Here is a 17,419-nt window from a genome sequence, read left to right as displayed (position 1 = left end):
TTCCACGGTTCACTTTGGCATCATGAATGTTGTCGGGTCAAATTGGAATCTAGTGGAGATGCCTCTTAAGCACACCAAGTGACTATAAAATGATGCACCTGCAAGTGATGAAGTGGCAATGCCAACCCATTCGGTTAATGAATAATCCATTAGCATTCGAAAATGATTCTAAATTTTCCCTCGTGCGATTTTAGTGCTAATGAACTCCATTGGTGAAAAACGATAGTTTAAATTTCACCCTAAATTATCCGTCAATTAATACGAGTGTATCCACCCACGGCATCCATCACCAACGATCGATATAACCAGTATTCGCGCATTAAATGCGCGAATTGCTGAATCCAATAGGAAATAGCCAAAAATGAAACTTATCACAATTCAATTTGAATTTTCCTTTGGAATTGCGAGGGATAGGATAAAAAATTACCGAGTTTCACTTTTTGAGTTTTGTTTTATTTGCTGTGCATGAATGAAAAATTCCAGCTATTTTAGTGAACTGGAATAAAATTCGAGAATCTGAGAGAACCTCACACAAGTGCGATCGAATGCGGTGACTAATTCACACATTTGTTGATTCATCGTCCATCTTTTATGGGTGAAAAACGCATGCCAACACGGCCGCACTTTGGCCCGGTCACCCAACTCATTGACTTCATTCGGAAAACATGGACGGAGGGCGGAGCGTCAATCGACCCCTCGAACACTTGCATCGGTACAAGCACGAGGAGCACCGTATCGGAGCGGACGCCATCCGCAGGACCGCTCACCGGTATTCCCGCACCAACTACTTTCCCTTCCCGCCCGGGAAACAAATACACAAGGGAGAGAAAGGAAGGGCAAACGAGACCACCGGATCTTTGGACTCGGTGGGGTGATCTATATGAAACTATCTCCAGTAAATAGGATAAAATAATGTACCGACAACCATGCCTTCAACCACTTCATTTTTCGCTCGGTATTCTAGCTGATGGGGAATTGTTGATGTCTGCCTCAAGTTAAGTCAGTTATGTTAGTTATCTCAACGCAAGCCACTCTGGGAAAACAGCAGCACCTCCAATCAATGGCTCCCCTTCGCCTGTAGTTCCTCATCCTCTTCCTCGGAGGGGGAGTAGGCAGCAATGAGACCACAATTTGAGAACCTGCCATTTGAGCACGAAGCTCCGGGAATTCGATAGTTGGGCAGCCCTCATTAGTAATCTAGTTAGTAGTCTATTGGTGGAGGTAGGTTTTTAAAAGAGTGAGTATTGCTACATCTATGAACCAGACCAAAAACTGCGCTCAATACTTCATCAAATCAATGGGACCAATTTAAGCTGCTCGTATTTTCTACCTTCCTTCCTTCCTTGTGTCCCAAAATACCAAATCGCTTTTGAAAATACCCTTGACGTGGAATAGAGTATTTTATTTTTTTATTTATAAATATACCCTACATTCTACCGCCAGGGTGTGTGGGAGGGGGTGAATACACACCAGAATAATTTTGCCCGAACATGACCCTACTGCGGTCGAACAATGCTATTATGATCCCATATCGTTCGTGGAAAAAATGGCATCTTAAATCTATCTGCTTTACACTTAATCTCTCTATTTTTACTCACATAGTCTCTCCTACCGTAGTACGATAGGGGTAATAATATATTTTCAACGTCACTGCTAAAGAGACCTCCTTCCAATTTATGGAAGAGGTATAAACAATCTATAATTTAATTTTCGCTCCGTGAGTGTTTGTCAGCATATCTGCTCTAATATTTTGGATACGCTACTAAATTTAACATAACAATGTTTTAAAAATCTAGCTCCTCGTAATAAGTCCCTTTAGGTACCCTCTTACTTTCACCTTTCGTTGCTTTCTCCGACAATCGAAATTTTACGTGCTATTTCAATTGCGCTGAGTACCATCGCTATCGTATTAATGGTATGATTGTAAACAGCATCAACCTATCCCTTAGATATATTCCACATGGTGAATGAGCACCGATGTCTATTCGGACGATATTTCTGGATAACATAATAAATTATAATATGAGTAAAATGTGGCCTTGGAATCCCAGTCCACCTAAGATTTAATTTCGAGAATTTTGATGATTTAACGTTTTATTTCCATGTTTATTCTGTCATTCACATTTATTACGTGTACATACCCATATCACTAGTTTCGGGTATCTTTTAATTAACATAGCTTCACATCTACGCGCACCATTTTCGATTTTATCCCGCATACGCTATATTAGCGTGTGCCAATTGCACATACACCCATTTCAGCTGTTGAGTCCGGGTACTCAGTGACGCATGCAAATATATGAAGCTCCAAAGGTTATCTTAGACAGGTACAGCATTAAAACCCACAGATTGCATCTTATTGCACTATTGTGAGCAGCACCAGAATTGCAAAATACCTCTTGCATACATATTATTTATTAAAAATGGGGACGTACATTCTGCAAGAAGGGTGAGTTTGGAAAATTTTAAAGCCTAAGGCATTTTAGCAATTTTATATTTTACAACTTTGGATAAAATAGAATACATGAATATATTATAACGACTTTATTGTTAATTGCTTGTAACATAGAACCCGGCACTTTATCTTATGCCTCAGCGAAAATTCATGAGTTCCATATTTTTCAAGAAGTCAAAATCTACTGTAAAAACTATCATTTGAGCTCAATTTTTGCTGTTCATTTATAACAGTATTAGCTTTAAGGGAGACAACTGACAGCTGAGGTCATTTTTGCCATTAGGAATGGATGGGAATGGTGGAAGTTTGGGGAAAACCTGGCGTCGGCATTAGCCCACACTTAACGAAAGGCGCTAAGGGGTCCACGGCTTAAAGTCCCACCCGACGGACGGCGTGAACCAAATGTATACTTTCGCAGTGCCTTGCCAAATTTATCAAGCAGCTCTCGAAATATTTTGCTTGATTTTCCAGGGATGAATGGTTTTGCAAGGTGTGCGGATATTTTAGGGTAGGATTACAGCTGTAAAACCGTTCATCCCTGGAAAATCAAACATAATATATCGAGAGCTGCTGATAACTTTGAAGAAGTAGTGTGGAAGCATAGATTTTGTTTTCTTTTTGGCACTGTCATGATTCTTGCCCTCTCTTAGCACATGCGTGAATTCAAGAAATATAAATCTGATGAAAATCGTGTGAAATGGCGCCCATTGTTGTTTATCACATCGCTCAGTAAAAATAAGCCCTCGACCCAAATGCAATGTGGGGAGAAATTTCATAAAAATATATGTATTTCCAAACGAAAGGTGGCGTCATTGAAAGGTCCGCGTGGACAAGATCTGCTTTGATGTTATAATTTTCTCCTGAGTAAAGATGGGGATATCTTTTCGTTGACTCACCTCAAAGAATTCAGCATACGCATGTGTAGTGAGACCCTTATTTTAACTAATTGCATGCAGTTAGTTCACTTTTTATTTCACAATTAAAAATTATAATCGGTGACCTGTAACCTTACGGAATGCTATCACCTAGGACTGTGGTCAAAGTTTTACCCCAGGCCTTCGCTGGACACCCCTTCCCAACAACCTGGTCCGGAGATCCCTTGTTGACAACGTGGAAATAATTCCGTCCTCGATAACAATCCGCGGATGACCTGGATGAAGAAAGGAACGGCATCGACTCGAGGAAATAAGAGTGTTAAGCGACCCTCATCTGGTAATTGATCAGAATCTCCACAAGTGTATGCGTAGTTGACGATTGATAATCGGTGCACCATGCGTATGCAGTTGCTGCGCTTACTTATCTTTCGCCAATCGAGGAGAAGTTCTTGCGTCGCCCGTTCCCTCCGCCGGGACTCTGCACCTCCTCCCCCCTCCTCCTCTCGCCCCCTTTGACTCCCACCGACCCCCGCAGTGTTCTCGTGATCCCACAGTTGTTCATCGGGACGAGGCGAGATGGACGTGTCTCCCACCGAAGTGCTCGTTTCCCTCCTGTTCTTCGTGGTCGCGTGGGTACTCTTCGTGCCCCGCCTCCAGGCATGGTACTCGCGGCGATCTCGATTCAACAGACTCATGGCCAAGATCCCCGGTCGCAAAAGCGACCTCCTCTTCGGTGACTGCTACACATTCTTCACCAATCCCCAGAACAGTAAGTATGATCGATCTATTCTGTCGTGGTCTGACCGCGACGGATAGGTTTAACGTTGTCTCACCAAAAAGCTAAGGCTAAATTGGTAGAAGCTCGGCTCGACTTTTCAATTCAAGGTACGTTTTACCTAATTAATGGTAGATTTCGGACGGTCCCTTACGACTTCTAAGTATCGCGGAAACTTCCTCTTTCTTTGCTTTGCATTATTTCTTTCTTCATTCATTTGTAACTTCTGCTAGCCTTCATTCAGTCTAAATAATCGACTCTCCTCCTTCCTCCGCCCCTGCTTATCAGACTTTCTCCTTTCCATCACGGCCTTCAACATCACCCTACCTTTCAATATTCCCACAACTCACCCTCTCTGCCTCTTTCGGATTTCCCATCTAGTAACTTTCCCTCTTCAACCACCCTATTTGGAACCTATTCCTCTCTGTGTTCTACTTATTTTCTTCTATCTCCGCCGCGCCCATGTCTCACAAGTCTCGAAAATTTTCGCCGTGGTTGTTGGGCCCCGTAATTGTGGGCCGGGATCAGGATATTTCCCGTGAGATAGTGATCACCCACGCAAAGTGTTACCACACTTCTTTACTCGCTAATATTTTCGACTCCACTTGAGGTTATCTTTTGCCTTTTGCGATTAAGTAGGCGCACGGGTTGATACTAAATATTTACAATTTCTACCTAAATTCAAAGGAAAAATGGGTTGCAATCCCACTTCAGAGCGCTATTTTTCCATCCCACCCAAAAGATTGTTTGAAATGATGTTGTTTCTTTATAAAACGAGAATTGTAAAAGTTCATAAAATTTAAAGCGTTTTGCTTCGTAGTCAAATTTTCTTAATGGCAAATCAAATTAAACAAACATAATAACACTCGTGCATTTAAATACAAATCGATGCAATTGTCAAACTCTTCTATAAACGCCAAATCTATTTGATTAATGTCCCCCTCTATTGAAGAACCAACTGAACGTAATCAATCAATATTTAGATGAATGCATTGATCTCCGAGAATTCCTTATAGAATTCGTCAAGCTCACTGTATCGAAGGCAGTTGTGGTTCCATGAGTGAAATTACCTGTATCTGTCAGTACGAAAAGATATTTCCGCTTTAAACTAATGAAAAGGCTCCCATCGGCATATCTAATCATCTTCGGAATTTTATTTGAACTTTTGACTGGTCGAAAAACGAGATAATTTGCCTCCGTTCCTTCTAATTAGTAGCGATCAAACCAAGGGTTTGTTTTGACGCAAATCTTCACTCAGTTCCCTCTTCCGCAAAGTTCCTCTTCTTTCACATGTTTACGCTTGTACGCCTGCTACTACCTGCGTCCTATTTTAAGTTTGAGATCAGCCCCTCGGTGTGGCTGGACTATATATATATAGAGACATGCTGAACAACCACAGCCATTTAGTGAGATTTGGAATAGGTCAAGGTCCTTAAATTTTGCGTAGAATTTGGACCATCTACATTCAGCATGACAATTACACTGGGGTCTATTCCGACGCAAGAGACACACCCCTAAAACCCTTTAATTCTTATTATATGATACGCTTGATTGAAGAAAGTTTGTTCCTTTGAATTTTAATATGTCTAAATCAATCAACATCATATTCACTGATTAACTACATGTACGTGGACCAGGGGGTCAGGGACCCTTTATTCATGCACGGAGTAATTATTACATGTTATTTAGTGTTAATAAAAAGACAAGCATGAGAGCAAGACTTTGATATTTCTGTGCTACATAATGAGGTGTTTAAATTTGTTTTGTTGATGTAATTAGGGGTGGTTATCGCAGGTTATCCCTTAATTTTACCGTGCTCTCCCATCTTCCGATGTAACGAGGGATCTCTCTCATTCGCTCATTGTGCGATAATATTTCGAGCGACCTGTGTATTTCTGAAGAAGACACAGTAGTCAATGCGAGGGCATCGGATATTCAATTTAGCGGGTCCGTTCCTTTCCCCGTGCTACTCTTGTATTTTCTCACGATGTTGTGGTAAATAGAAAATCCCACCGCTCGTATTTGAGTAAGACTTGTCCAAAGGTATCACATAGATTTGAACCCAGGATCATCCGCTCAGAAATTAAACCTTCCGTACCCTAGGCTACCACTTTAAACCACCCTCTTAACTTTGAATTCTCTAAAACGCCTTCGTGAAGAATGATTGGTTCTAGAACATTTGTCGACGGAAGGAACCCCAGGGATATATCACTAGGTTATAGGCAGTTCGTGGTGTGATAAGTTTAAGACACCTCTGGGACATAAAAACCTCACGAGTAACGCTGTTCAGGTGCATGGCGAGTAACTATCTCCTCTGATTGAGGCGTTGAGTTAGGCAAGAAAAGTAATGCGTATGCCGCTTAATTGTCTTATCAGATCAACTAAAAATCTTTGCGAGTTGAAATTGTATGCATAATTTTTCATCAAATGTTGCTTGAAGTGTTTCATCATTTAATTTCTTTTCGTTGTCCGTTTAGAGCAGAAATATGATAGAAAAATTGCGATGAAATGTATACGTACATTATCAACTGATCATTGAAGTGTGGATAGAACAACGCTCATGCGTAGAAATGAAGCGAAGTGGGAAAGGTGTTCCAAGGGCAAAGCGGAAAAGGAAAACTATAGGAATCTGCAGGCTCAGGTTTCTTCAATTCCGGTGCCAGGAACAGGGTGGGAGGATTATTTCCCGTCATGGAGGAAACCTCTCAGGGCATTTAAAATGTGGAATACGTCCGTTTGAGGCGTGGATGTACATCAGCTCTTTGAAATCACTGACGTTTGTAGCTTTTGATTGCAGAGGAATCACAGGGAAGAATCAATCGTTTCGCTTGCAGCGCAAGGGTCAGTGCATTTGGCGTGGCGCTTTGAAATGCCCCAAACTTAGTGACTTCATGATGTAATCCGACCAAACAAAACGCCGGGCAAATGACAAAGCTGCTCGAAATCAAGGCTACTATGCAATAGCGGATCTATAAACTCTGCAGTGGAATGAGGAGAGGCCATTAAGGATCAAATGGATGGGGGCTATTTTGATATTCGCACTCTTGTTTGCTAAAAATCATTGTCCTTCCTTAACTTTTACTTATGTAAAATTGCCGACGACCTCCTCCATGCCTACACACTTTTACTCCTTCCCTACACATCAGGATACTCGACTTCTTCACCGCCCTTCCGCAGGATGAAACTATTCCAGCAGGAAAAGATACTACAAGTGGCACTACTTCATTTATCCGAACGTTATTGGGAACGTGAAAGGATATTGGAAGACATGATTGAAATTAGCCAACGTGTTTTTATTTATTTCAAATGAACGCCACTATTCCATGATGGGCCTAGATAGGAGGCTTTCGGGATGTGGGTGTGGTTGAGAACGCATAAAAAAAGTTGAACGGGGAGGAAGAAAAACTATTTAGTTTTAAAATGCAGTGGACAAAGAGAGGAAGTTAGCGGGGAAATCTTCGAGCAAGGCAAAGATAGTGAGAGGGCGGAATATTGAAAGTTAGTGATTTGTAGAGGAGTAGACCTTTTTGCAGCACGAAGACAGGCAGAAGTTACGGGGAAATGAAGGAAGAAATAATTTTGGGCATAATGAGTGAGTTCTCGTAAGATTAGTATTTAGGGGAGGCGACCGACAGCTGAGGTCATTTGTGCCATAGGAGATGGACAGGAAAGGATGAAGGGTGGAGAGAAACCCGGCGTCGGCATTAGCCCACTCTTTACGAAAGGCGCCAAGTAGTCCGCAGCTTAAAGTTCCATCCGACGGCGTACTCACTCAAAGTGTCCTCCACAAAGCACCTCAAGTGGGGATCGACATACCACTGAATAATATTCAACACCGCCGGGATTTGAACCCGGGCCCTCTGGGTGGGAAGCCAGTACGATAGCCACCGCACCATCTCGATCCCCGAAAGTTCTAGTGATACGTAGCCATGAACACTTGTTGGAACCCGTCTGCAACCTACCTTCAAGTAGGTAAATTACCACAGTTTAACAATACCTTGGTGTTATGCATAGTATTTGGTTATAATAGCATTATTGATCCATTACGCTCGTCCCAACAAGTTAATGTAATATATTCATACGAGTCGGAATATTTTAATCTTTGTTTATTTTAATGGGGATACCGCGAGCATGAAGAAAGTTATGTGCTGGCCGCATAAAATTTTAATTTTTTCACCATGGAAGGCAACAGGGCTTAATCAAAACGAACACATGGTCTTAGTACCACAATAAGACGTAGGTATGGATGTAAATTTCCCAGGGATTCAGAAATATATCATTTGGACTACACTATGGTTAGGCACAGATTTCAGAAAGGCGTGATTAACTTGCGAAGTTTTCCGTGAGTGGATGAGGATCAAAATTAAGTGATGTGTATGATGGGTACCATAGAGGCAAAATCGGAAGATGTCAAAAAAGGATACAGGAAGCAGCAATTGAAACTATAGGAACAGTAAATAGGAAAAGGAAAAGAAAACCATGAAAATTAAAGATTAAGTGATTACAATAGATGAGAGAAGGAAATGGAAAAATGAAAACACAGAGTTTGGTAGAAGTAAGTATAATATTCGAATAATAAACTGAAATGGGAAACAAATAGAGTGAAAGAATCGTGGCGGAAGACGCGGTGCGAGGACATTGAATGTTTACAAAGGAAGGGTGAAGTGGGTGCACTGTACAGGAAAGTGAAAGCACTCTCTGGAAACAAGTATGGAAAAAAATGCAAACACTCAGAGATAATCCAGAAAAACTAATAATTGAATCAGGGAATATACGCGAGAGATTAGGCCAGCAAGATTAGTCCACGCATACTAGACGGCGAAATAGAAAGGGCATTAGGGTAATTGAAATCAAATAAGGGCGAGAGGGAAGACAACATTCCCTCGGAACTACTTAAGGGGTTTAGGAACACTTGGGAAGAGGAAATTTTAGAGCATAATTCATCGAATTTTTGAAGATGGAATCAAGTAGAAGATTTCGTCAAATATTTTATTTCCTATTCAAAAAAAGGCAGCTAATAGACAGCCCTATGTGAGGACTATAGAGAAATAATTTGGTTATGCTCGCAGCTGAAATGGTTCTCAGAATTATCCAGAGGAGAATGAAGAAGAGGTGTAAGGGGGAGGATCAGTCTTGTGTTCAGAAATGGGAGAGGCACGTCTGAAGCCACATCGGTGAGGTGATGCGGTTTCCAACAGAGAAGAACATTGATTACACTCAGGATGCATTAGTTTGTTTTGTAGATTTCGAGAAGGCGTTTGATTGAGCGAATTGGGTCAAATTAATGAACAGACGTCTATCACAGAAAATAGCATCAGAATGGAGGGATAGGAGACTTATTCGCAACATGTGCACGTCTCAGGCTGCTTAGGTGCAAGGGGCGGATGTAGAGTCAGAATGGACTGTGTTATGAAGATGAGCAAGTCAGGGGTGTTCATTATCACCTGCACTGTTCAACGTATATACAGAGGACATAATTAAAGAGGAATGGGAAGAACTGAAGATAGACATAGAAGTCAGTGGCGATTTCATAAAATCAATTTGGTTTTTCAGATAATGAAGCTTTAGTTAGCTAATCAGTCTAGGGGTTGCTAGCTATTCTGATCGCATTGGAAAGTCAGGGCGATAGGTATGGGATGAGAATATATGTAAACAAATTAATTATGCGGTTTCCTAGAAATTGGAAAACCCAATTAAATATGTACGTAGGAATTAAGAAACTAGAGCAGGTGGAACAGTTAACGTATCTCGGAAGTGTTTTGGACCAAAATGGTCGCAGTAGTAGGGATATAAGAAAAATAACTGCATTGTACAAAGATGCTTTCGCTAGGAGGGGAGAATTAATAACAGGGACGTTGATTAAGGATGTTAAGAAACGGCTCGTTAAAAGTTTGATATGGGACGTGGTTATGTACGGCGCGGACATATGGCCATTGAAAGAGTAGGATAGAAGTAGATTGGAGGCTTTTGAAATGTCGGTGTGGAGAAGAATGGAGAAGGTGAAATGGACAGAGAAGAAAACGAATGAGGAAGTACTTGGAATGGTGGGCAAAGAGGGGTTTGTCGGGAGAAATCCTAGGGAGGCAGGAAAAATGGATGCAAAGCATATTGACCGACAGTAGGATGTTGCAGACTGTAATGGAGGGGAGAATGTTGGAGAAATGAGGAAGGGGCAGGAATTGAATAGGGATGTAAGACGGAACGATGGATGGAAGGAATTATATGGGGATAAAAAGGGTATAGAGTGGGATATTGGGTTGTGCTTTGTAGGAAGGGTTAAGGGAATATATCGTTGTGCAATCATATAGGTTGTCTAAATCCAAAACCTACAATAATTAGTATTATGCTAACATTAATAACATCATTTCTGAAGCGTTTCCGTGGTGTAGTGGTTATCACATCCGCCTAACACGCGGAAGGTCCCCGGTTCGATCCCGGGCGGAAACAATTTTTTTTGCCGACCCCGGTGAGGTTGGGGTAACGTCCTCGCCTGCTAACCCTGGGGTCGCGGGTTCGGTTCCCGCCTAGGCGTTTTTCCCTCCACCTAGGACTTGCGTGTATGCAATTGTAATATTGTTATATCATTGTCCGATGTAAAGGCCGAAATGCTGTTTTCGGACTAATGCAAACTAAATAAATATCAAGTTTTGGTTATTTACATTCTTTAATACATAATTAGGTGTATGGAGTAATTGATTAGGCTGATGGGGCCCGCGTTCTTGCTGACCCCCAAATAATTTCCATGGGGGTGCGAGCGAGAGGGAGGCGCTCTCTTTCCTTGCAACCGCCCATGCCACTTTAAAACTAGCAACTAAATAAAAGTAAATTTTAACGGGCATCCATAATACCGTTAGTTAAATTATTAATTGGAGCAAAATACTACTCTATATTTTACACTTCTTCATTAGAATAAGAAACGATTAGCTTCTGGCCAAAATCGAATAATTACCCTTGTATAAATTACGGATTCAGGTGTAGTGAAACTGTTCAATATTAATAGATACGAAAACCCTTTCAATTTTCCACTGATATAATTATATATCATATTAAGTGGAAAATCGCAAGAGCTTTCGTCTCGGTTGTTAACTATCATTGTGGTAGTAAGGCTTTTGTTAGACCAACATTAGCTACTTTACAATCTCCGAAAAATGAATTGTCTATGTTTCATAACATAGCATGAATAATTTTTTCATTTACGAGTATTTAGAGAGGAAAAATCTCTTCATCCATTTAAATATTTGTAATTTTTGATAATTTTATTCAGTCAACGGCTTTGTAAAATCTGAAATGTTATTGCGTGTTCTTCTAGCTTAGGGTGGGTATTTATTTCCATTTAGTTGAAGTTGATTTCATTATATCACATTCATTTCTGAAACTCCTTAGCCCAGCTCTTCCTAGCTAAACGTCTTAATTACGTCCTGCATAAGCGGACGTACTTCACCAGGAGACTGACTGCATGGTCCCCTCGATTGAAATAAATTGTTGAAGACAACGGGTGAAATTTTTTTATGGTTTCAATGCACAGATTTGAGGATTATTGTACTATATCACACTTCGGTTGATTACTTATCAATCTGATTTATCCTTGCGGTTATTGCAGACGCAGTTATTTGCGACACCTATTGCACAAAAGGATATTTTAACAGTATAAAATAATAATTGATGAACCATAGTTTTACGCTCAAGCTAAAGAGTTCATGGAACAATCTTTCATATATTATTATATATATTTATCAATATATAAATGGGTCGCGGTAGTCCAGGGGGTAGAGCGTTGGACTGCTGACCGGAGGGGCCCGGGTTCGATTCCAGGGTACTCTGAGCACCTGCAGCTCCACCCAAGCTATGTGATTTTTCGGGTACCAGATCTTCCTGGGAAACCATAACCGGCACAGGGAAAGGAACTGGCCCCGCTACCCTGATGTGTGAATTTCACTCGCCGTATAGGGCTTAGTACTGGGTGAACTCTACCATCACCTACCAAACCGACCTTCGGGTTGATTACTGTGTTTATGGTTTTTTATGGTTTATTATAGAAATGTTTAATTTCTAAATGAAATGAATAAAGTATCTCACGGGAGCACTTCTAGAAAAATTAGTAATTTTTAAGGTGATACACGAAACCTACTAAATTATCGCTAAATGCCACTGAAATTAATTAATAGGAGCCGTAGTTGTCATCAAGTCAAAACATATTTACTGATAACCTCCCTATGCAGGAGTTACCAGAGGCAAGTTTGATAAACCATTTCTGTTAAAATGAACGTAACATATTGCGCAGCACTTGACTAGGTCTAGCAGAAATACTACGACGATACTCCCTCAATCGGTATGAAACATCTTATCTGCACTAAGTATTTAATCTCGGTGATATGAATAGATAATCATAATCCTATTTATCATCGGAGAAGCTTTAGTTACCCAATGCCTAGTAGTCCTACCAAACCCTTTCGAGACATCAATGGATCAATATCAAAATAACACCACCCACGAGCATATATAGCTATCCTTAACTGCCACCAATGCTAATGTTTTTATATGATAGAACATTTCATTGAATTGAAGCTCCTTCATAAAAGATTCAACCCTTCTATTAAAAATAGTAGCATGAGCCCAACTCAGTTTTCAGCATTTTTTCTAGGCACACGCTTAACATTCAACGGAAATTATATGTAGCCTAGCGTTCCTGGAAATAAGTTCTGTCAAGTAAACATTTCCCGTGTTGATCTCTTTTAAGATTGGCCACGTACTCCCCATGTAAATGTTTTCATTTAGTTTTATTGAATTAATGTTTTCGCGGTAGCTTCATCCATCACCACTCCGCCTCCGTCACAACACGAATCACCAGCCTAAACTCAAGCTGCAAACGTCAGTTTCATTTCGGACTGTGGAGTGACGTTGAATAGAGAGTGCATTGAAGGAATCCTTGACTTTTGAGCTGACCCAAGATTGATCTCAAAGAGTAGTTGCTGTGCGCAATCCCATATGGAATGAGAGCGCGAAATACGCTGAAAATGCAAAAATATTTCCCATTCAAAGGATCTTGCGGTAAATTTCCCGAAGTGTGTCATGGTTTCAGAAGTGAGATCTAGCTTCAGTTTGAAGTGATCACTGCACCTCAATTGTGAGTATTTTTATTCGCGGTAAGATTTCTTGGGTGAAAAATTGCATTGCTCAAGAATGAATTTCATGATTAAGGTCTTTTTTTGCCATTAATTCAAATGTTAAAAATTAATATAAAATACAGCTTTCAAAAATTCAACCAAATAACTAGGTTTTTTTTAACATCCTTATGCCGATTATACTGGTAATGTGGTGAATAAAGGTCCTTGTTGCCATGTTGGATAGAAATTTGAGACAATGGGACAAACAATAGATTGAAAAAAGAATTGTGGGGCGGAAGAAACGGGAAATCAATCGTCGACAATTCATACGCATACAGTCTTCTGCGAGGCAGATCAGTAGTAGTTACGCCCAATCCTCACTCAAGTTTAGCGTTCGATCATTTTTATACTTAACAAATTGATACTAATCGATTTTTCACCAATTAAATTTTATATAAAATTTCAACATTTTTTTGGAATTAGGCCATTTCCTGAGTGTCGCATATATAACGTCTCAAATGCAACCAAAATGCTATTCGGATAATTTTGACGCATGGTATAAAACTTGTCCCTAGAATTTTGAAAGTTTCCAAAGCCGTGCTTTTGATTTTCAACGCTTCTAAATCACTGCAAGTGTATTAAATTTGAACGTAGCCACCTAAACAGTCGAAGAGACACTACTCGTAAAGCATATGCCCTAGAATCTCGTAGATTCAGGGAGAATGCACCCACTCGACTCTTGAATGTTAACTTCTAAGCGGGAGAACACTGAGCACCAGCTGGAAATAGAAATTCGGAGGCGGGACGTGGCGGATGTTTCGCGAGGGAGTCAGACAAAACTTAAAATTTCGAAGGCGTCTCGCTTTGGTGGAAAGAGATGGAAATCCGTTTACAGTGCGAAGAGTTAAGACTCCCATAAAACAACAATTCAACTCTATTCGTCGGCATTCGCCACGTGAATCGTTAGAGGACAACATGACTCTTTCGTGGCTTCTATCGTGACTAACATTAGAATAAAATATATAATTTTCCTTGTCGTTTATCACCAGGTAATTGAATTTTCGATTGTAAGTGCAAATAAATAAATATTCGAAAGATTTCTAATCGGCAACTAGTGGAAAAAAGGCAAAATAATAAAAAATATTAGTAATAATAATACAAAATATGGAAATAACACAATATTTCAGTCATTTAATCAATATATGATGTTGAGTGACGTTGGAAATCATATCTGATGGCATTAGTCTTTTGCACGCAAGAGAATTTGAATGAAACGGGCACGCTATATTTGAAACTGAATTAAAAACTTTGTACGTCTTGGCTAAATATGAGCAAAAGCATATTGTATACTCATTGCTATGTTATTAGGTGTACTTGTAACAGAATTCTAGCTATCATGTGAAGCAGTTACACCTAGTCTTCATTGTGATAGGGCAATCATTGTTATAGTCACTAAGATAAGAAAGCACCATTGGCACCATTGCACAAATCATCAGCTAACCCCCCGGCACATATCACCAATCATTTAGTAACATCATATATTATTCCTAATATACACGTATAGTTTTCATCGGTAATCCTAATTTGCTGTCTGTTGGTTTTTTCCATCGACTTGGCAATGTTTTCTCGAATTATCGTCATTTTCTTTGGTATGAATCATTAAAAAAATACAAAGTAATAAAATCATTGCTTATGAACTGTTTATTTAATGGTTCAAAAACAAACTGGCAAACAATTTATTCCTCAAAATCAATTCCTGATCTTGAGGAATCAAAAATAGATCTAAAAGATGTCATTTGGCTCCTTTCGATGCAATTTTATAGGACTTGCGCCTTTTGGAATTCACTCGAATATGACCTCACTAAAAGCGTTTTGTATGTAAGACTTTCTGTGAGTCAATATTTTTATATTGGTTGGGTTAATTTGTGCCTAAAATAGCCTTCGCCCATTTTTTTTACTTCTTTTAAGTGATTTGAAGCAATAATGATATTGGCACCAAATTCCTTTACCATCCTCAAATTGTTTTTTAATGTTGTAATTTATTTGACTCGGGAGAAATTTTGATTTCTGCATACCTTTCATTAATATTTGCTGCTAAATATTGTATATAAATGATTGGGGTAGTTCTACGCATATATCGTTGGTGCCTCTATGATCATAACCCTGTATCACAACTTCGTCATTAAGTGACGTATATTTCAATGTGATGAAATCTTAAACTTCATTCGAAGCTGTGGCGTATTAAGAAGTAAATTAAAGTTCTCAGAGAAAGACGGAGTTTTATTACGGAATGGAGGAGATTGCACTCATATCATTGAAATAATAAGACTCGTCATGCCCGGTAGAGTAGATTCAAAGTTTGAAACACGACTTAAGATTACTAAGTCCTGCCACGTCTACTTCATGAGGCACCCAGAGATAAGCCATCATTGTTTTAGAAGCGATCACCACCAACGGTCAACATAACGAAGATAGTTCTGCTGCCTTTTTCTACTCATCCCAAGCGATAACAGTTGGGAAAACTCGAGATATTTCCCATTTCTCTCAATCTCCATAACCTTTCTCATACAACTTACTCAACAGTGTCAGCAGTACCTGTTAGTATTAATATTTTTCAGTTCTCAGCCACTCTTAGACTCTTTACACCTTGTACACAATTTAGCTAAATTATTATGCGTGGTAAACCATGCAATTTCCCACCTTCCAGGCCTTGCCAAGCTTGTTGATTGACCTTTGAGCAAACGGCCTCGTTTCCATAATTTCCCAAAACAAACATGGCTTCAGCACATTTGGTGCTGTGAGACTTATGAATGATTAAATCGTACGTAAGTGTTATACATAATATTACCATTGGTACCCTATCTGTAAGTTAGATATTTATATGGGTAACAGTAGGCATAGCAAATCTTATTTTGAAATCAGAATGCAAAAAAGTCATCATTAAGGGTTGATAAGATGGGTTTTGTAGTAGCTCGTCGAGCTATCCTCCGTCTGTACTAACCTTTCCATTCTTTCATAGCTCCGATCGATGATATTTTTCCACTATCAAGTCTCATACGTCATTCTTGGCCTTCCTCTATGGATTCTCAAGATTTATGTTTCCATCATTCATGGTTAAATCGTGCCTTAGTATGCGTACAGTTAGTTTTCTTAACGAGCTTCATCCTTTAACAATTCCTCGAAGTACCTCTTCATTTTTTACTCTGTCAGAGCACCTTACTTTCATTATTCTTCTGTGACATTCATTCCATTTCATTCTTTTCTAACCTTTCCCCGCTGTCCTACCACCCATGTCTCACAGTAGTAGAAAAGTAGACTCCATTTACGCATTAGTTTTAATGCTTCTGTTTCTTTTCACTGTGAAACTGCTTAACCATCCCAATTATGTCTACCTTTAATTATGCACCACGAACTTTGTTATGGGGAATGCTCAGAGAGAAGAGGTTTTCTTGAAAAAATACCCAAAGTCCTCCAAAGAATCTAAAACCAAACGGCCCTAGATTGAAATTGCAAATTAGTGAAAGATATTTCCATAAACAAAGGGGTTCGGACAGGGGTAGCCTATCTCAGTGTTAATTTTTTGCAAAGAGGCGACACATTTCCAATGTGTAAAATTGAAATGGAACCATGAATATCACCGGAGAGAAACATAGATTAATTTTATAAATTACCCACTCAATGCAGATGATGATGAAACAATGGTTAGACAGATTGCACAAAAAACATCAGTAGCAAGTGAGATTGATTAATTTCATAAACAATGGATTGAATATTTCTACCATTGAATACAAAAACGATGAAATTTAAAAGCAAAAACCCTAAAAGAACAAATTTAGTAGTTTACAATCGAATCCTAGAACAAGGGGATAATTTTAATAAATATGATTGTATAATCTCATATTATTATGATGCCGTCTGGAAAATTAAACTATCAAGGTTCAGAAACATAAGTGAGACAAGCAACAGAAGCCGAAGAAATAAAACTAGAAAGGAAACCAGCCGAAAATGTTACGAAACAACAGCTGATCCAACATTTGGAGATGCGCGAGAAACGATGAACCCTTAGTAAAAAAGGAAGGAAATGAAGTTCAAGCTACGAAAATAAAAATCATGGGATGTGTCGAAGGATGTTTACTCACAGATAGAAAGAAAAAGGAAAGCGTTAAAAACTCCATTCTCAAATGGCAAGATAAAAAGAATAGAAGTAAGT

At 39.5% G+C, this 17,419-nt stretch overlaps 1 protein-coding gene and 1 non-coding gene across 4 annotated transcripts in view; both read left to right on the top strand.

The window, feature by feature from the left end:
• Positions 1-3,913: 3,913 nt before the first annotated feature.
• The window catches only part of LOC139687793 (cytochrome P450 4C1-like), a 34,271-nt gene continuing 20,765 nt past the window's right edge, over positions 3,914-17,419 (top strand). For all 3 annotated transcript variants that reach the window (XM_071585101.1, XM_071585102.1, XM_071585100.1), the window contains exon 1: positions 3,914-4,099. In XM_071585101.1, coding sequence (XP_071441202.1) covers positions 4,024-4,099 — 76 coding nt within the window. In that variant the 5' untranslated portion in view covers positions 3,914-4,023. The remainder of the gene's footprint in view (positions 4,100-17,419) is intronic.
• On the top strand, positions 10,480-10,552 carry TRNAV-AAC (transfer RNA valine (anticodon AAC)). Its single transcript has one exon. It is a non-coding gene; the product is annotated as a tRNA-Val (tRNA).

Source organism: Hetaerina americana, unplaced genomic scaffold, assembly GCF_022747635.1.
Source record: "Hetaerina americana unplaced genomic scaffold, ioHetAmer1.1.p SCAF_2, whole genome shotgun sequence".
NCBI lineage: Eukaryota > Metazoa > Arthropoda > Insecta > Odonata > Calopterygidae > Hetaerina > Hetaerina americana.
The sequence above is the reverse complement of the archived record's forward strand: the minus strand, read 5'-3'. Positions and strand labels throughout refer to the sequence as shown.